The sequence below is a fragment of the Anomaloglossus baeobatrachus genome, chromosome 2 (assembly GCF_048569485.1).
Source record: "Anomaloglossus baeobatrachus isolate aAnoBae1 chromosome 2, aAnoBae1.hap1, whole genome shotgun sequence".
Classification (NCBI taxonomy): Eukaryota; Metazoa; Chordata; class Amphibia; order Anura; family Aromobatidae; genus Anomaloglossus; species Anomaloglossus baeobatrachus.
Genome location: NC_134354.1, coordinates 409,425,570 through 409,441,924, shown reverse-complemented (window position 1 = coordinate 409,441,924; position 16,355 = coordinate 409,425,570). Strand labels below are relative to the sequence as shown.

Here is a 16,355-nt window from a genome sequence, read left to right as displayed (position 1 = left end):
CCATTCGGCAACGACTAGCGATCTCACAGCAGGGGCCTAATCGCTTACCATAATGAGATCGCTGGCGAGATCGTTGTTACGTCACAGAAATTGTGACTCAGCAACGATCTCGTTAGCGATCTCGTTGTGTGTGACGGGGCCTTTAAAGTGACTGCAGAATTTCACCACAAGATCAGATTACCCCTTTAATGATGAGTGATGTGCAGAGGTAAGGAAATAGTGTGCAGTAAATAAATTAGTATGGTTGTATGAGTATTAGTACAAGTACTGAGAAAACAATTGACAATCACGTGCATATGTGGCCAATAACAACACTGAATAACAGTAACATGCACATGACGATCTGTTTTTTTTTCCATTCTTTATGTGACTCTTGCAAGATTTTGCGATCTGGACTAAATTAAATAATTTGTTTTTCTTTTTTCCTTAGGGAGTGAAGGGTGAACAGGGTCCTCCTGGCATTCCGGGACCACAGGGTATCCCTGGGGTAAAAGGAGACAAGGTAATCACCTGGGAATTTGGGCTTATATGAAATGCAATCTATAATTTATTGTCTTTACTCTTGCATTGTTTAAACGGAAGAGTAAGTAATTGTAGCCGGATTCTGAGGTTTTAAAAAGATGCAAAGCTTATGAGGATGGATCTGTTACAATAGAATCCAATATCCTGAAGTGCATTTACTGATGCCATTTATCCACAAGACCACTTATGGCTTAATTTATTCAACAGGGCTTCCCAGGAAAAGTTGGAGCAAAGGGTGAACTGGTAAGTATTTTTTTTAATTTTTTTAAATAATCAATTATGTGCCTGGCTAAGTTTATGTGTGGTAATTAGGCTAGTTTCACAAGTCCATGACACCAGCCATGTTGGCATTGCAAGACCTGGCATGACTACCTGTCTTCGGACCATATCTGCCTATGAGGCAGCTCGCTTAGGGCTGTAGACTTGGCAGTCTTGGTAGGCCTTGTGAAAGTCTACATTTCTCAAATTTGTGGAAACAGCCGAATACACACTTTTGAGTCAAACATCATTATTTTTTTTTCTGTTGGTAATGTTCACATTTGCTAATAAAGGGCTGTTTATTTTCAGGGTGATCCAGGGGTTGGAGGTTTAGCTGGTGAGAGTGGAGAAAAGGTGAGTGAATCTTGTGCATAAGGATCATACAAACTTGTTACATTTGTTTGTCCTTGTTATTTGCTCATGTAGCAGAGCTTAGTTTCCAAGGCACATGACAACTCAGAAGGGTTACTGTCCTGTTCAAGGCCACTATCAGGCTCATGTCTTCAGGATTCTTCTTACTTAGCTTTGCTTCATTCGATAAACTCAACTTTCCTACATCTCTATAGTGGTTTTCCTTTCGTATTACTGACTGACTATATTCAACATTCAAAGGATAAACTATCGTACGAAATATATACTGTATTTACATTACAGACCAAAAGTTTGGACACACCTTTTCATTCAAAGAGTTTTCTTTATTTTCATGACTCTGAAAATTGTAGATTCACATTCAAGGCATCAAAACTATGAATTAACATATGTGGAATGACTACCTCTTGAAGCTCATCAAGAGAATGCCAAGATTGTGCAAAGCAGTAATCAAAGCAAAAGGTGGCTACTTTGAAGAACCTAGAATATAAGACATATTTTCAGTTGTTTCACACTTTTTTGTTAAGTATTTCATTCCACATGTGTTAATTCATAGTTTTGATGCCTTCAATGTGAATCTACAATTTTCAGAGTCATGAAAATAGAGAAAACTCTTTGAATGAGAAGGTGTGTCCAAACTTTTGGTGTGTACTGTGTATATACATATAGGCTCATGTCAATAACACACAAAGGGGCCTGATGAAGATGGGTGAACCACACATTTGTGTGGAGGGACGCTCAGTCACCAGTAATAAAACTCATAAGCACTTTAACAATTTACTTGTTTTATATTCACTGAGCAGCTAGTCTCTTTAGGGTATGTGCGCACGTGTGCGTATTACATGCAGTTACGCTGCGTTCTGCACCGCAGCGTAACTGCATGCGTCCTGCGTCCCCTGCACAATCTATGGAGATTGTGCAGGGGCCGTGCACACGTGGCATGTTACAACGCAGTGATTCGGCTGCTTGCCGAATCGCTGCGTTCTAAGAAGTGACATGTCACTTCTTTCGTGCGTTCTGCATGCTGTCTATAGGGAGAGGCAGCATGCAGAGCGCACGAATCTGCCGACACCATGCGCTTCAGAACGCAGCTTTTCAGCTGCGCTCTGAAGCGCACATTTTCGGTGCGGTGCAGAGCGCACACGTGCGCACATAGCCTTACATGGGACATTGAATACAATATACCAAACTAAATGAACGCACTTTACCTGGTAATGAATTAAACTGTATTGCCCTGAATATGTTGGCTTTACTCCTTGCTATTTTTGTGGCACATTGCTATAAAAATTAATTGCAGCTGTACTTTGTACGTTACCTTTTACCTACACTTTGTACATTACATTTTATACGTTTCTATAAAGTATTTTACTTTATGGGCTGTAGGGGTTCACTCACTTCCAGGCAGCTGGGAAGCAATCACACAGGCACAAAACTTCTTAATGCAAACAGGAAAGTTTATTAGACTTCATGAACTTTAAGCATAAGAGAAAACAAAACAGCCTTTATTTCAGCATAAAGGCAAACTAAAGAACAAACAGAAAATAAATAGCCCATATTACAGTACGGGTTCACCCACTCTAAGTAAGAGTCCAACTCATAGTCTCTGACAGAGACACAACAACAACAGAGGTCTTTCCACCTCCACTCATAGACAACATCTGAGCCAACTCAGCTACTTAAATAGGACATTCCAAAACTTGGAACTGGAGGTAAGGGGGCAGCCAATTCCATCCAGCTCTTTCAGGTGCTCCTAAAACTCTAACCCAAAAATGTAAGCCCATTAAACAAAAAGAACTTCTCAGCCCTATCTATGCTGGAGCCTGCTTTCTGGATTTTACATCACCTAGACTAGGCATCTTGATGACACATACATTTGGTCCAGCAATTGTCCAGCTGCAACCTTACAGGGCCAAATACACTCTTTTGTTTGGTCTTCTTCTACACTCCTCTTTATGTGTTACTAGCTGTAGTACCCGGGCGTTGCCCGGGATAGTAACTGTCTCTCTGTCTCTCTTCCAGTCTCTGTCTGTGTGTCGCTGTATGTCTGTCTCGCTGTCTGTCTCTTTCCTTGTCTGTCTGTTTCTATGTCTCTGTCTGTATTTGCAACAGTCTATCTGTCTCAATCTCTGTATCTGTCTGTCTTTCTCTCTCTGTCTCTTTGCCTGTCTGTCTCTTTGCCCGTCTGTTTCTTTGTCCGGCTGTCGTTTTGCCCGGCTGTCTTTTTGCCCGGCTGTCTGTTTCTAGGTTTGTCTCTTTCCCGGTCTGTCTCTTTCCCACTCTGTCTCTTTCCAGGTCTGTCTCTTTCCAGGTCTGTCTCTTTGCGCATTTGTCTCTTTGCCCGGCTGTCTCTTTGCCCGGCTGTCTCTTTGCCCAGCTGCCTCTTTTTAGGGCTGTCTCTTTGCCCATCTGTCTCTTTGCCCATCTGTCTCTTTGCCCGGTCTGTGTCTTTGCCCGGTCTGTCTCTTTGCCCAGTCTGTCTCTTTGCCCAGTCTGTCTCTTTCCCGGTCTGTCTCTTTCCAGGTCTGTCTCTTTCTAGGACTGTCTCTTTCTAGGTCTGTCTCTTTCTAGGTCTGTCTCTTTCCAGGGCTGTCTCTTTCCAGGTCTGTCTCTTTCCAGGTCTGTCTCTTTCCAGGTCTGTCTCTTTCCCCGTCTGTCTCTTTCCCCGTCTGTCTCTTTCCCCGTCTGTCTCTTTCCCAGTCTGTCTCTTTCCCATTCTGTCTCTTTTCCGTTCTGTCTCTTTCCCGTTCTGTCTCTTTCCCATTCTGTCTCTTTCCCGCTCTGTCTCTTTGCTCGCTCTGTCTCTTTGCCCGGCTGTCTCTTTCCAGGTCTGTCTCTTTATAGGTCTGTCTCTTTCCCCGTCTGTCTCTTTCCCCGCCTGTCTCTTTCCCCCTCTGTCTCTTTCCCCGTCTCACCACCGACATCTTTTTACCTCACACATAAGCTTCGTATACTAACAGTTTATTTTGTTCCTATAGCAACCACTGACAGTTGCTATTTATAGCCTGCAGCTCCCACCTCCATTCAGTTTAATGGCTGCAGGATTTTTGTAGAGTAACTGGAAAGTGCGGGGTTAAATTTTCCCGCCCAAACATAGTCTTTGACGTTCCCTGAGTCACATGGGGCGTCTGTGCAAAATTTCGTGATTGTAAATGCGACGGTGCGGATTCCTTTAGTGGACACACACACACACACACACTGAGCTTTATATATTAGATTGATATTTATTATGACTTTTGCCCCATATATCTTTGTAGTGCATCTGAGTTGATTACTTAACTTTTTGTTTTACATTTAGGCTAATAAATCCCCATATGAGCAATGAACAATAAATTATTTAAATACATTATTTTATTTTTATTATCATGTACTTAGTCACTGTCCTTTTAACAGACTTTCATAAAACAATATGGTAGTACAATTGAAGATAAGAGACTTTAATTTATTGTAGAAAAACGCTTCATAATTTACTCTAAAATACTGCTAGAATCGATCTTTGAAATCTCAGGATGGGCTTTTAGCTAACTGCCTATAGAAGTCTATGGAGAGGAGAGGGGGTGGGGTGAAGGAAGCAGCTACAAAGACAGATGTTGAAAGAAATACTCAGAGATGTTGCTGCTTGCCAGTAAGAGCTTTATCAAAACCAGTTGAGGGTTGACACCTTTACTGCTCACTACTGTTCTATATTGTCCTCCATAGAGCTGCTGCTTTTGAACATATGCTACATAGAGGCAGGAGAGCAAGAATTCCTCATCTGAAATTACTGTGTATAAGAAACAAAAACAGCTGGGGTTCACTCACTAGCTCAGAAAGAACTAAAAATTGGATAAAACTGGTAAAAAAAGAAGGATATAAGTCATATAAAGGCCAGAAATATTGTTATTCCTCATGTACACACAACATTTTATTCATACACCACTTCAGCAGTTTATTTTTCAAAGTTGCGTAGTGGTGCTTCTAGTCTAGGTTCCCTGTCCCTTAAACTGTTATACTCACGTGCCGCCATCTTCGATTTGTGGTGAAGGTATTCTCTGCGAACTCTCCCCTATTATGTAAGGTCTCCCCGGATCTCAGAGCATAATAACCAGAATATGCCAGAAATAATAAAAAAAATTATACTCACACTTCTCTTCCCCCCCTCTCCCTTGCTACTCACCAACACCAACCCAGTCCCTGTCGCATCTTCAGATTGGTGATGCTAAACTCGCTACTCCAAGGCTTCGAGGTTTGCTAGGCATGTGAGAGTTCTGCTCAGATCTGCAAAGGTCACGGGTGCATGCTGTGATGTCATGGGCTGCAACCTTTGCAGGTGTATGATCAAAACCCTCTTGGGCCTATCAAACCCAGAAGCTTTGACCACTAGTGATCAAGGCTGATCAGAAGATGCAACGAGGATAGGACAGGTGGTGATGTGTAGTGGAGGGGCTGGAGAGGTGAGTATAAAGTTCTTTTTAATTTTTTTTTATTTATTTTTTTTTAAGCATTATGTATAAGTATTAGATGGAGGACCCAGTTAAACTTTTAGGACTCACATAATATACAGCCCTGTTAAACATACATGGGTAATGCCCATCAATGTCTTCAAATAGGACTCAGCTATATTTCTGTTTTTTGTTTTTTTTTAGGGTGACTCAGGCGAACCAGGTCCCAAGGGCCAGGTATGCTCATCCAATCATTGGCTTTAGAGTTTACATTTTTTACATTTGAAGTTTATTTATTCTTATGCATCTTTTCAGCAAGGTGTATATGGAGATCTTGGTTATACAGGACCCTCTGGAGATCCTGGCCAGCCTGGAATACAAGGCCTTGCCGGGCTACCAGGACCAAGAGGACTTAATGGAGAGAGGGGTGTACCTGGAATGCCTGGACGTCCAGGAGTTCCTGTGAGTAATATCAAAATGTTCTTCAATGATCAGGACAATATCATCTTAAGTGATTTCTCATAAATATTAATTTAACTTTAAGGAAACCAGACAGTCATGTCTAGGACAAGTGAATGTCAAAGACACATCATGACTTTCACAACATTCTGCCTGATATGGTTCCAGTAATATTTTCTCATTTCAGGGAAGAGATGCAGGAGATCAACACATAGTTGAAGTTGTGCTGAAAATGTTGCAAGGTGAGTATTTCTAAAATAAGTCACATTCAAGAGGCATTGGAGATTCTGTAAGTGACTTTCTGCACAAATGCAGGTATATTGTCAGTTACCATACAGCCCATTTCTGAAGGTGGCCATCTTGGGCAATGTTATGTAGTAAACATTTATCTGAAATATAGTAAGGGTCACCTACACCATCGATCCCTGGAGAATATGATCCAGCAGATTTATGTTGCCGGTTTGGTTATGTTTTCTGGGTTTCTTTAGAATTGTACCTCCAGTTTCAAAAGAAAATCATTACAGTGCGGGACTCAGCAGTTTTGCTGTGTTTTTGGGTGCAGATTTGTCACAAATGTTTATGCCTATCCTTATCCCAGCAAAGTCAATGAGAATTCTGAAGTGCTGTGCGCACGTTGCTTAATTTTTCCTTGCAGATTTTCAAGCTAATTGTTGGTGCATTTTTGCCTGCATTTTTCAGCCTAATACTTCTTCTAAATCACTCTAAAGCGGGCTTTACCCGCTACAACACCGCTAATGTGAAGTTGTTGGGGTCACGGAATTTGTGACGCACATCCGGCCGCATTAGCGATGCCGTTGCGTGTGACACCTATGAGCGATTTTGCATCGTCGCAAAAACGTGCAAAATCGCTCATCGGTGAGATTGGGGTCCATTCTCAAATATTGTTACTGCAGCAGTAACGAAGTTGTTCCTCGTTCCTGCGGCAGCACACATCGCTCCGTGTGACACCGCAGGAACGAGGAAGCTCTCCTTACCTGCCTCCCGGCCACAATGTGGAAGGAGGAAGGTGGGCAGGATGTTACGTCCCACTCATCTCCGCCCCTCTGCTTCTATTGGGCGGCGGTTCAGTGACGCTGCTGTGACGTTGCTGTGACGCTGAACGAACCGCCCCCTTAGAAAGGAGGCGGTTCGCCAGTCACAGCGACATCGCAAGGCAGGTAAGTATGTGTGACAGGTCTGGGCGATGTTGTGCGACACGGGCAGCGATTTGCCCATGTCGCACAACCGATGGGGGCGGGAACGCACGCTAGCGATATCGGTACCAATATCGCACCGTGTAAAGCGGCCTTAAGAGCTCGCTCCCCCCACCGTATTATTGGACGAGTGCAATCAGACCACTGTTATTCAATATGACAGTGCTGATCAACTTTTTCTCGTCTCGCAAGGAAATGAGCAAAAATAGCAGCATGCTGTGATTTCATACTTGGACGAAACTCGACCATGCAAGTCTATGGGTGCGTGGAAATCAATGGACTGACATCCGAATGCAGTCCGATTTCTGCAAATTCACACAATGGAGTTGTCACGAACCACCGGGGGGGTCACTCAGAAATCCCCCGCGCTGGCTACCAGTACGTCACAATCGGGGGGTAACAGGTGGGTGTCACCCCTCCTTTATACCTCCCGACCGACAGACAGAGCACGTGACGCGCTCTCTAGCGCCCCTCTTATAGTCAGGCCAATTATGGAATTGCCCAACAATAAGCAAGGAGGCCGCTATACTACTTATGCCGATTATTGAAGGGTCCCCGGTGAGAGTAGGGTATATATTCCCCCGACCTCCGCGGGCGGAATATATAAAACCTCCCCGAATCTCACTGGCCTCCCCACAATAATCCTTGGCACAACTCGCTGCCACCAACCGCTTCACGGTAACTATTAGCCGAACACACAGACGTGGGATTCAAGATCGAGATAACAGAACAGCCCAAGATTAATTATATAATTTAATCAGCCTAAAGCACACTGAAACTACAATATATACAATAGGGAATCTACAGAATATACATAGGTCAGAGTACAGTTACAGATAAAGCATGGTTTACAAACAGGTATGCAATTCAATCAGTTACCTTGTGCGTCTGGCCACAGGGGGGCGCTGTAGACCAGGTTTCCAGGAACTCCCACAGATGTTTCCTGCACGTGACCCCCAGCGAAAGAACACTGGAAAATGGCCGAAGTAGGGTTATCAACCTGGGCAAATCCAGGTCCCCTCCTACCTTCGTGACCTCAGAGGGAGCACTGCTCCACCCCTGGCTGGAGTTATGGACAAAATCCACAACATGGAATATGGCCATAACTTGGCCTGGGAGCGTCGTAGGCGGACGCCAATGCTCTCATTGTGACAGTTATGAATTTAGCTACAGAATGAGAGGACTCATGACTTGTCTACTAGTTCCCCATTGGCTGATATCACGCCTGGGGTATTTCCCAAGCTCCCGCTCCCATAAAAAAGGGTGTGCCAGCATCGTCCGCATGCGGAGACACCATTTTTATGGTTGCCATATTTATCGGAAATATGGCTAGCGAGATATAAACCATTTTTTACTGGAGTCGTTCTGTCTGGATACTTCCAAGCTTGCTAATGAGATAGCAGCTCCTACCACAGGGTCACGGCAGGGAGTCATCCTGTGTCCATTGTTCCCACATCATCTCATCTCCATATCACAGGAGATGGCCATGGAGGTGTAACACCTTCACAGATGCTGGACATTGAGAACAAGAAGGGAGGGGGGCACTGCCAGGGAGTGATGAGCGATTATGACTGGAAGTCATAATTCATCTTCATATCCCGGGATTTGCCTCACACCTCCCCCCTTTTGAGGGCGCTAGGGGGCAGCACACTCCGGTGTTCCCCCGTGCGCCCGTCCGCGACCTCTCCTTGTCGGGACAGCCCGTCTGCGTTACCGTGGTCACGGCCCCTTTTGTGGTGAATGGTGAAGTTGTATTGCTGGAGCGCAAGGCTCCATCGCAACAATCGCCCATTCGTCCCAGAGACGGTGTGCAACCAGCTGAGGGGATTGTGGTCCGTCTCCACGATGAAGTGGCGCCCGTATAGATAGGGTTGCAGACGCTGCAGGGCCCACACTATGGCCAGGCACTCCTTCTCCATCGTGGAATAGGCCACTTCCCTTGGTAACAGCTTCCTGCTCAGGTACAAGACTGGGTGCTCTTGGCTCGCAGAGTCCACCTGGCTGAGCACCGCACCGAGGCCGAAGTCACTGGCGTCGGTCTGTACTACAAACGGCCGCGTGAAGTCGGCTGCCTGTAGCACGGGCGGGCTGGACAGGGCGTCCTTTAGGGCCTGGAAGGCTGTCTCGCAGTCCATTGTCCAATCGACTGCAGAGGGCAGCTTCTTCTTGGTGAGGTCCGTCAAGGGCTTTGCCAGGCTACTATAGCGTGGAACAAACCTCCTATAGTACCCAGCGGTCTCCAAGAAGGACATCACCTGCTTCTTGGTCCTGGGGGTGGGCCAGGATGCGATGGCCTCCACTTTCTCAGGCTCGGGCTTCAGTGTTCTCCCGCCTACCCGGTGACCGAGGTACTGGACCTCGCTCATGGCCAGCTGACACTTTCCCGGCTTGATGGTCAAACCTGCCCGGTGGATCCGCCTGAGCACCTGTGCTAGATGCTCTAGGTGGTCCTCCCAGGTGGGACTGAAGACGGCAATGTCATCCAGGTACGCGGCCGCGTACCCTTCAAGTCCCTTGAGCAGGGTGTTGACCATCCGCTGGAAAGTGGCAGGGGCATTCCTCATCCCGAATGGCATCACCGTGGACTCGTATAGTCCAAATGGGGTAATAAAGGCAGAGCGTTCCCTGGCCTTGCGAGTCAGGGGGATCTGCCAATATCCCCGGCTCAGGTCCATGATGGTCAGGTACTGAGCCCCGGCCAACTGATCGAGCAGGTCATCGATGCGTGGCATTGGGTACGCATCGGCGACCGTGACAGCATTGAGCCCCCTGTAGTCCACGCAGAACCGAGTGGTTCGGTCCTTCTTAGGGACGAGGACTACAGGCGAGGCCCAAGCGCTGTTGGATGCCTGGATCACCCCCAGCTTCAGCATCTCGTCAATCTCCTGGCGCATGTGTTGCTGCACCTCCAGGGAGACCCGATATGCTGAACGCCGGATCGGGGGATGATCCCCAGTGTCCACGTGATGGACAGCCAAGTCAGTCCTTCCGGGCTGGTTGGTAAACAACCCCCGGAAGGGGAGGAGGGTGGCCCACAGCTGGGACCGTTGGTCCTCCAAGAGCTGGTGGCCAACCTCCACATCCTCAATGGATCCGCCTGCCCTAACCTGGGCTAGCATATCCAAGAGGGTTTCCGCTTCTCCCTCCTCGGGCAGGTTGCACACGGGGAGCGCACATGCCTCCCGCTCATGATGTGCCTTCATCATGTTCACATGGAAGGGCTTCCGCCTTCCACGGGCAGGGTCCAGGGTGACCAGGTACGTCACAGGGTTGAGCTGCTGGTACACGAGGTATGGGCCTTCCCAGGCTGCCTGAAGCTTGTCCTGTGGTACGGGGACCAGTACCCACACCTTTTGACCCACTTGGTAGGTCCTCTCACAAGCGTTCTGGTCGTACCAACGCTTCTGATCGGCCTGGGCTTGAGCCATATTGTCGTGTACCAGTTGCGTCAAGGCCTGCATTTTGTCCCGGAAGCGCATGACATACTCGATAACAGACACTCCAGGGGTGGCCAAATCCCCTTCCCAAGCCTCTTTCACCAGAGCCAGGGGGCCCCGCACACGTCGCCCGTACAGGAGCTCAAACGGTGAGAATCCTGTTGAGGCCTGTGGAACCTCCCGGTAAGCAAATAACAGGTGTGGGAGATACCGCTCCCAGTCACGCCCATGGGAGTCGACCAACATCTTAAGCATCTGCTTTAAGGTGCCATTGAACCGCTCGCACAGGCCATTAGTCTGTGGATGGTACGGGCTGGCCACCAGATGTCGCACCTGGACTTGCTTACAGAGGGCCTCCATCAGCTGGGACATGAATTGGGTCCCCCGGTCAGTGAGCATTTCCTGGGGAAAACCCACTCGGGAGAAAATCTCCAGCAATGCGGTGGCCACCTTGTCAGCCCGAATGGACGACAAGGCCACTGCTTCTGGGTACCGGGTGGCATAGTCCACTACCGTTAGTATGAAGCGTTTCCCGGAGCTGCTGGGGATGGCCAGCGGGCCGACCAGATCCACAGCCACCCTCCTGAAAGGCTCATCGATGATTGGCAGAGATACCAGTGGGGCTTTGGGGTGTGGCCCCGCCTTCCCCACTCTCTGACAGGTTTCACACGAACGGCAGTAGGCAACCACATCGGCCCCCATTTTTGGCCAGTAGAAATGCTGGTTTAACCTGGCCTTGGTCTTAGCGATCCCTAGGTGTCCGGCCATCGGAATCTCATGTGCGATCCGCAACAACTCCGTCCGGAACGGATAGGGTACCACCAACTGTCGGTCCCTGGGCCACGCCTCCGGTGAACCCTGCTGGACCGTGGCCCGGTACAGCCGTCCTTGGTCCCAGACCACTCGCTCCGGGTCCGAGTCCGAGGGAGGCTGTGCCGCCTGCTCCTTGAGAGCTTTCAGGCTGTCGTCAGCTTCTAACGCTGCCTGAAACCCCTGACTAGATGTGGCCAGAATCGACGAGACTGTCACATCTTCGGTCAGTACCCCGGGACCTGGGTCCTGGCCTTCACCTGACTCGGCTGCCACTTGGTCAGAAGGGGAAGAGCTATCGGACCTCCGGGAGGCCCCTTGGCTTCCAGCACTCCCACTGCGGGTGACAGCGGCCACAGCCGCTGCGACCGTGGGTCGTGCCTGCTCCTCCTCCGTTCCTGACCAAGTCGCCGGTTCAGGCAGACCGACCTGGCTTCCTGACACCCCGGTTGTGGGGGAACCATGCACCGAGATCTTACCTGGGAGCACTTCCGCTCCTGGACCGGCCCCAATCTCACCTGCCTGTTCCCCTCCTGCAGCAACAGAACCCCGCTGTGAAATCTCTGGGGACCCCACATTTGCTGTGGTAGCCCCCACCCCACACACTGGTCCTCCCCCTGCAGCACCCTGCTCTCTGCTTATCCCTGCAGAGGGCAACAGATCCCAGCTCACTGGCTGGTTACTTGTAGAGGCATTGTCACACCTTTCTCTGACCCCCTCCCCTGTCACAGCTGCAGCTGAGTGTGTGTCTATGGTGTCTATGCAAGCAGAAATATCAGAGTTCACTCCCTCCTCCCTTACATCATTCATAGATAACACATTAACATTGTTAGGAGTCATGTCAGTACGGGCTGAAGGTTCAGCCCTTGGGGGGGGCCCAAACTGGGAGGTTATCTGCCCCAAATCTGTCCCAAGTAGCACGTTTGCGGGGATCCGATCAGTTACCCCCACCTCCCTCACCCCTCGCCCTGCGCCCCAGTCCACATAAATGTCAGCAACAGGCAGCGCCGGGTCAATGCCTCCAATCCCGGAGACAGCGAGGGTTTTTCCCGGGATCAAGTCTTGGGGGGACACCATGTCAGGCCGCACCAGAGTCACCTCCGAGGCGCTGTCTCGCAGTCCTATGGTCACAGACCGGCCGACGGTGACAGGTTGGAAGCTGTCCAGGGACCTACCACCACCCCCACCCACACAATACACCTTGGGCGGCCCTTGGGACGGAGCCGGGGCCTTGGGACGCTGAGGGCACATGGCCTTGAAGTGTCCAGGTAGGTTGCACTGGTGGCACCGTCTTGGCTCTGCCACGGGCCTGGAGAGGGGAGGTGAGGGGGACACCCCCTGCAGTCTAGGGGCAGGTGGGGCAGTCGCAGAGTTCATCTTACCCCCTCTCCAGGTGCTGCTGGTGGCTGCTCTCCTGGCCTCAGGAGCCCGATTGTTGGTGTAGTCATCGGCCAGGGCAGCTGTAGCCGTGGACCCCTTTGGCTTCTGGTCTCGGATGAACTGGCGGAGATCCTCAGGGCAGTTCCACAAGAGTTGCTCCGTGATGAACAAGTCCAGGATCTCCGGTCCGGTGGAAAGCTGCAGGCCTTGGGTCCAGTGGTCGGCAGCTCGGGCAAGTGCCCGCCGGTGGTCAGCCCAGGAGTCCTTTGGTCCCTTTTGCAGGGTCCGGAACTTCTTGCGGTAGGACTCTGGAGTGAGGTTGTACTGTTGGATCAGGGCCCGCTTGATGGTGTCGTAGCCCTGATCTGCCTCAGCAGGCAAGTCCCCAAGGATATCCAGGGCCTTACCCCTTAGACGGGGGGTCAGGTATTTGGCCCACTGATCCTTGTCCAGATGGTGCTGCAAGCAAGTCCGTTCAAAAGCAGTCAGGAAAGAGTCCAAGTCTCCATCCTTCTCCAGCACTGGGAAGTCCTCAACACGGACCTTTGGAAGTTTGGTGTCTTGAAGGTCACGTGTGGCTGATGAGGGCCGGAGCTGAGCTAGCTGCAGCTGGTAGTCACGCTCTGCCTGGCGCTCTTCACGTGCTGCTTGCCGCTCCGCAGCCTCACGCACTGCTTGCCGCTCCGCAGCCTCAGCGTCACGCGCTGCCTGTCGCTCACGCTCGGCCATGAGTATCTCGTAGGTATCCCGGTCTCCAGCCTGGAGAAGGGCCATAGCCATTTGAAGAAGGCTATCCGAGCCTCCCAGGCTCGGTGGAATGGCACGTGGTGATCTGCGGCCCGCTGCGGAGCCTGGTGCTTCACTGTCCATTGCAGAGCGGAGGGCTGGCATCTGGCTCGTTGAGGACCCTTGGGTGAGCTGCTCCTCATCTTGTCCATCAGTGCCAGGTTGTGCGATGTCCTCTGCAGAGCTGTTCTCTGGCGTCGAGCTCCTGGAGGGCTCGTGGACAACCTCCTCATCGTCTCTGGCCTGAGCATCGGCCATTCCTTTGGCTTTGCTCCTGGTGCTCTCAGCCATTGTTGCAGACTTTGGTCACTGACACAGAACTGACACCTGATGCCTCCCCACACCTTACAGTATCTGCACTCTGACACTCTAGTGTTGAGCTAGTCTGAAGACCCCAGCAGCCACAGCTGCTGCAGGCAGTCTTTAGTGTCTGGGAGTATGGGTCTCACACTCACACACACTATTATCTCGATCCCACCGCTATGCCACCAATATGTCACGAACCACCGGGGGGGTCACTCAGAAATCCCCCGCGCTGGCTACCAGTACGTCACAATCGGGGGGTAACAGGTGGGTGTCACCCCTCCTTTATACCTCCCGACCGACAGACAGAGCACGTGACGCGCTCTCTAGCGCCCCTCTTATAGTCAGGCCAATTATGGAATTGCCCAACAATAAGCAAGGAGGCCGCTATACTACTTATGCCGATTATTGAAGGGTCCCCGGTGAGAGTAGGGTATATATTCCCCCGACCTCCGCGGGCGGAATATATAAAATCTCCCCGAATCTCACTGGCCTCCCCACAATAATCCTTGGCACAACTCGCTGCCACCAACCGCTTCACGGTAACTATTAGCCGAACACACAGACGTGGGATTCAAGATCGAGATAACAGAACAGCCCAAGATTAATTATATAATTTAATCAGCCTAAAGCACACTAGAAACTACAATATATACAATAGGGAATCTACAGAATATACATAGGTCAGAGTACAGTTACAGATAAAGCATGGTTTACAAACAGGTATGCAATTCAATCAGTTACCTTGTGCGTCTGGCCACAGGGGGGCGCTGTAGACCAGGTTTCCAGGAACTCCCACAGATGTTTCCTGCACGTGACCCCCAGCGAAAGAACACTCGAAAATGGCCGAAGTAGGGTTATCAACCTGGGCAAATCCAGGTCCCCTCCTACCTTCGTGACCTCAGAGGGAGCACTGCTCCACCCCTGGCTGGAGTTATGGACAAAATCCACAACATGGAATATGGCCATAACTTGGCCTGGGAGCGTCGTAGGCGGACGCCAATGCTCTCATTGTGACAGTTATGAATTTAGCTACAGAATGAGAGGACTCATGACTTGTCTACTAGTTCCCCATTGGCTGATATCACGCCTGGGGTATTTCCCAAGCTCCCGCTCCCATAAAAAAGGGTGTGCCAGCATCGTCCGCATGCGGAGACACCATTTTTATGGTTGCCATATTTATCGGAAATATGGCTTGCGAGATATGAACCATTTTTTACTGGAGTCGTTCTGTCTGGATACTTCCAAGCTTGCTAATGAGATAGCAGCTCCTACCACAGGGTCACGGCAGGGAGTCATCCTGTGTCCATTGTTCCCACATCATCTCATCTCCATATCACAGGAGATGGCCATGGAGGTGTAACACCTTCACAGATGCTGGACATTGAGAACAAGAAGGGAGGGGGGCACTGCCAGGGAGTGATGAGCGATTATGACTGGAAGTCATAATTCATCTTCATATCCCGGGATTTGCCTCACAGGAGTAGATGGAGAAATTTTGCTCTTTATCTTCTTCTCACAGTGTGCTCTGATACTGTCATCTAAGAGAATTGGTTCATACTATGCCGACACTTGAATAAAACTCTGATGAGAGTTTGATCAGTGCCATTAGCAAAATTGACCTGATTCTCTCGGATGAGAGAATCTTCGGTTCTGTGACCCTAGCCTATTAGTGATATTTGCCTATAAATACAGTACTGACAACCTGAAGTCTGTGCTAAACAAAGCAGCATCCTTTTCCTGGTGGTAGGCAACCATTTACAGTACAAGAGTGAGCATCATATGATTTTCCATTGCTTGCTCCCGCAATGAAGACAGTAGCTAAGAACGATAGGCAGGACAATGCTTAGCATAGTGCAGTATGCTACACAGAGTTCAGAGGTTCATGCCACAGGTTATGATAATAAAGCGATTTAGATAAATGATTATACTTCAGAGTCCAGCACTATAATCATTTTTTTATGAGACCGGTAATATGCTTTACCCAGTTCAAGTACAAGCCATTTTCCCACCTTCACCTCCATGACCAGGCACAATTTTTTAATTTTATTTTCTTCATGTATTTGAGATATATATATATATATATATATATATATATATATATATATATATATATATATATATATATATATAAAATATATATCTATATATATATACACACACAAAAAAAGGAAAGTCCGGCAGGCACTAAAACCACATTCACTGCTCCTAATCCATTTTTAAGTAATGCAGTGCAACAAATAGGTCACAACAGAGTCTGAAAAACAGCACCTGTGGTGCAACACTCTCCATTAGAACACTTATAATAATTCCGGAATAGAAGAAGAAAGGAGGTGGCACTCACCGAGTAAAAATCTTTGTTTATTTTTTTTGAAAATACACTGTGTGCAGAATTATTA

The 16,355-nt window shown here is 48.9% G+C and overlaps 1 protein-coding gene across 2 annotated transcripts in view; it reads left to right on the top strand.

Annotated features, from left to right (window-relative positions):
• The window catches only part of COL9A2 (collagen type IX alpha 2 chain), a 181,964-nt gene that overhangs the window by 140,860 nt on the left and 24,749 nt on the right, over nucleotides 1–16,355 (top strand). For both annotated transcript variants that reach the window (XM_075336118.1, XM_075336119.1), the window contains 6 exons: nucleotides 431–502; nucleotides 730–765; nucleotides 1,090–1,134; nucleotides 5,772–5,804; nucleotides 5,883–6,029; nucleotides 6,214–6,268. In XM_075336118.1, coding sequence (XP_075192233.1) covers nucleotides 431–502; nucleotides 730–765; nucleotides 1,090–1,134; nucleotides 5,772–5,804; nucleotides 5,883–6,029; nucleotides 6,214–6,268 — 388 coding nt within the window. The remainder of the gene's footprint in view (nucleotides 1–430; nucleotides 503–729; nucleotides 766–1,089; nucleotides 1,135–5,771; nucleotides 5,805–5,882; nucleotides 6,030–6,213; nucleotides 6,269–16,355) is intronic.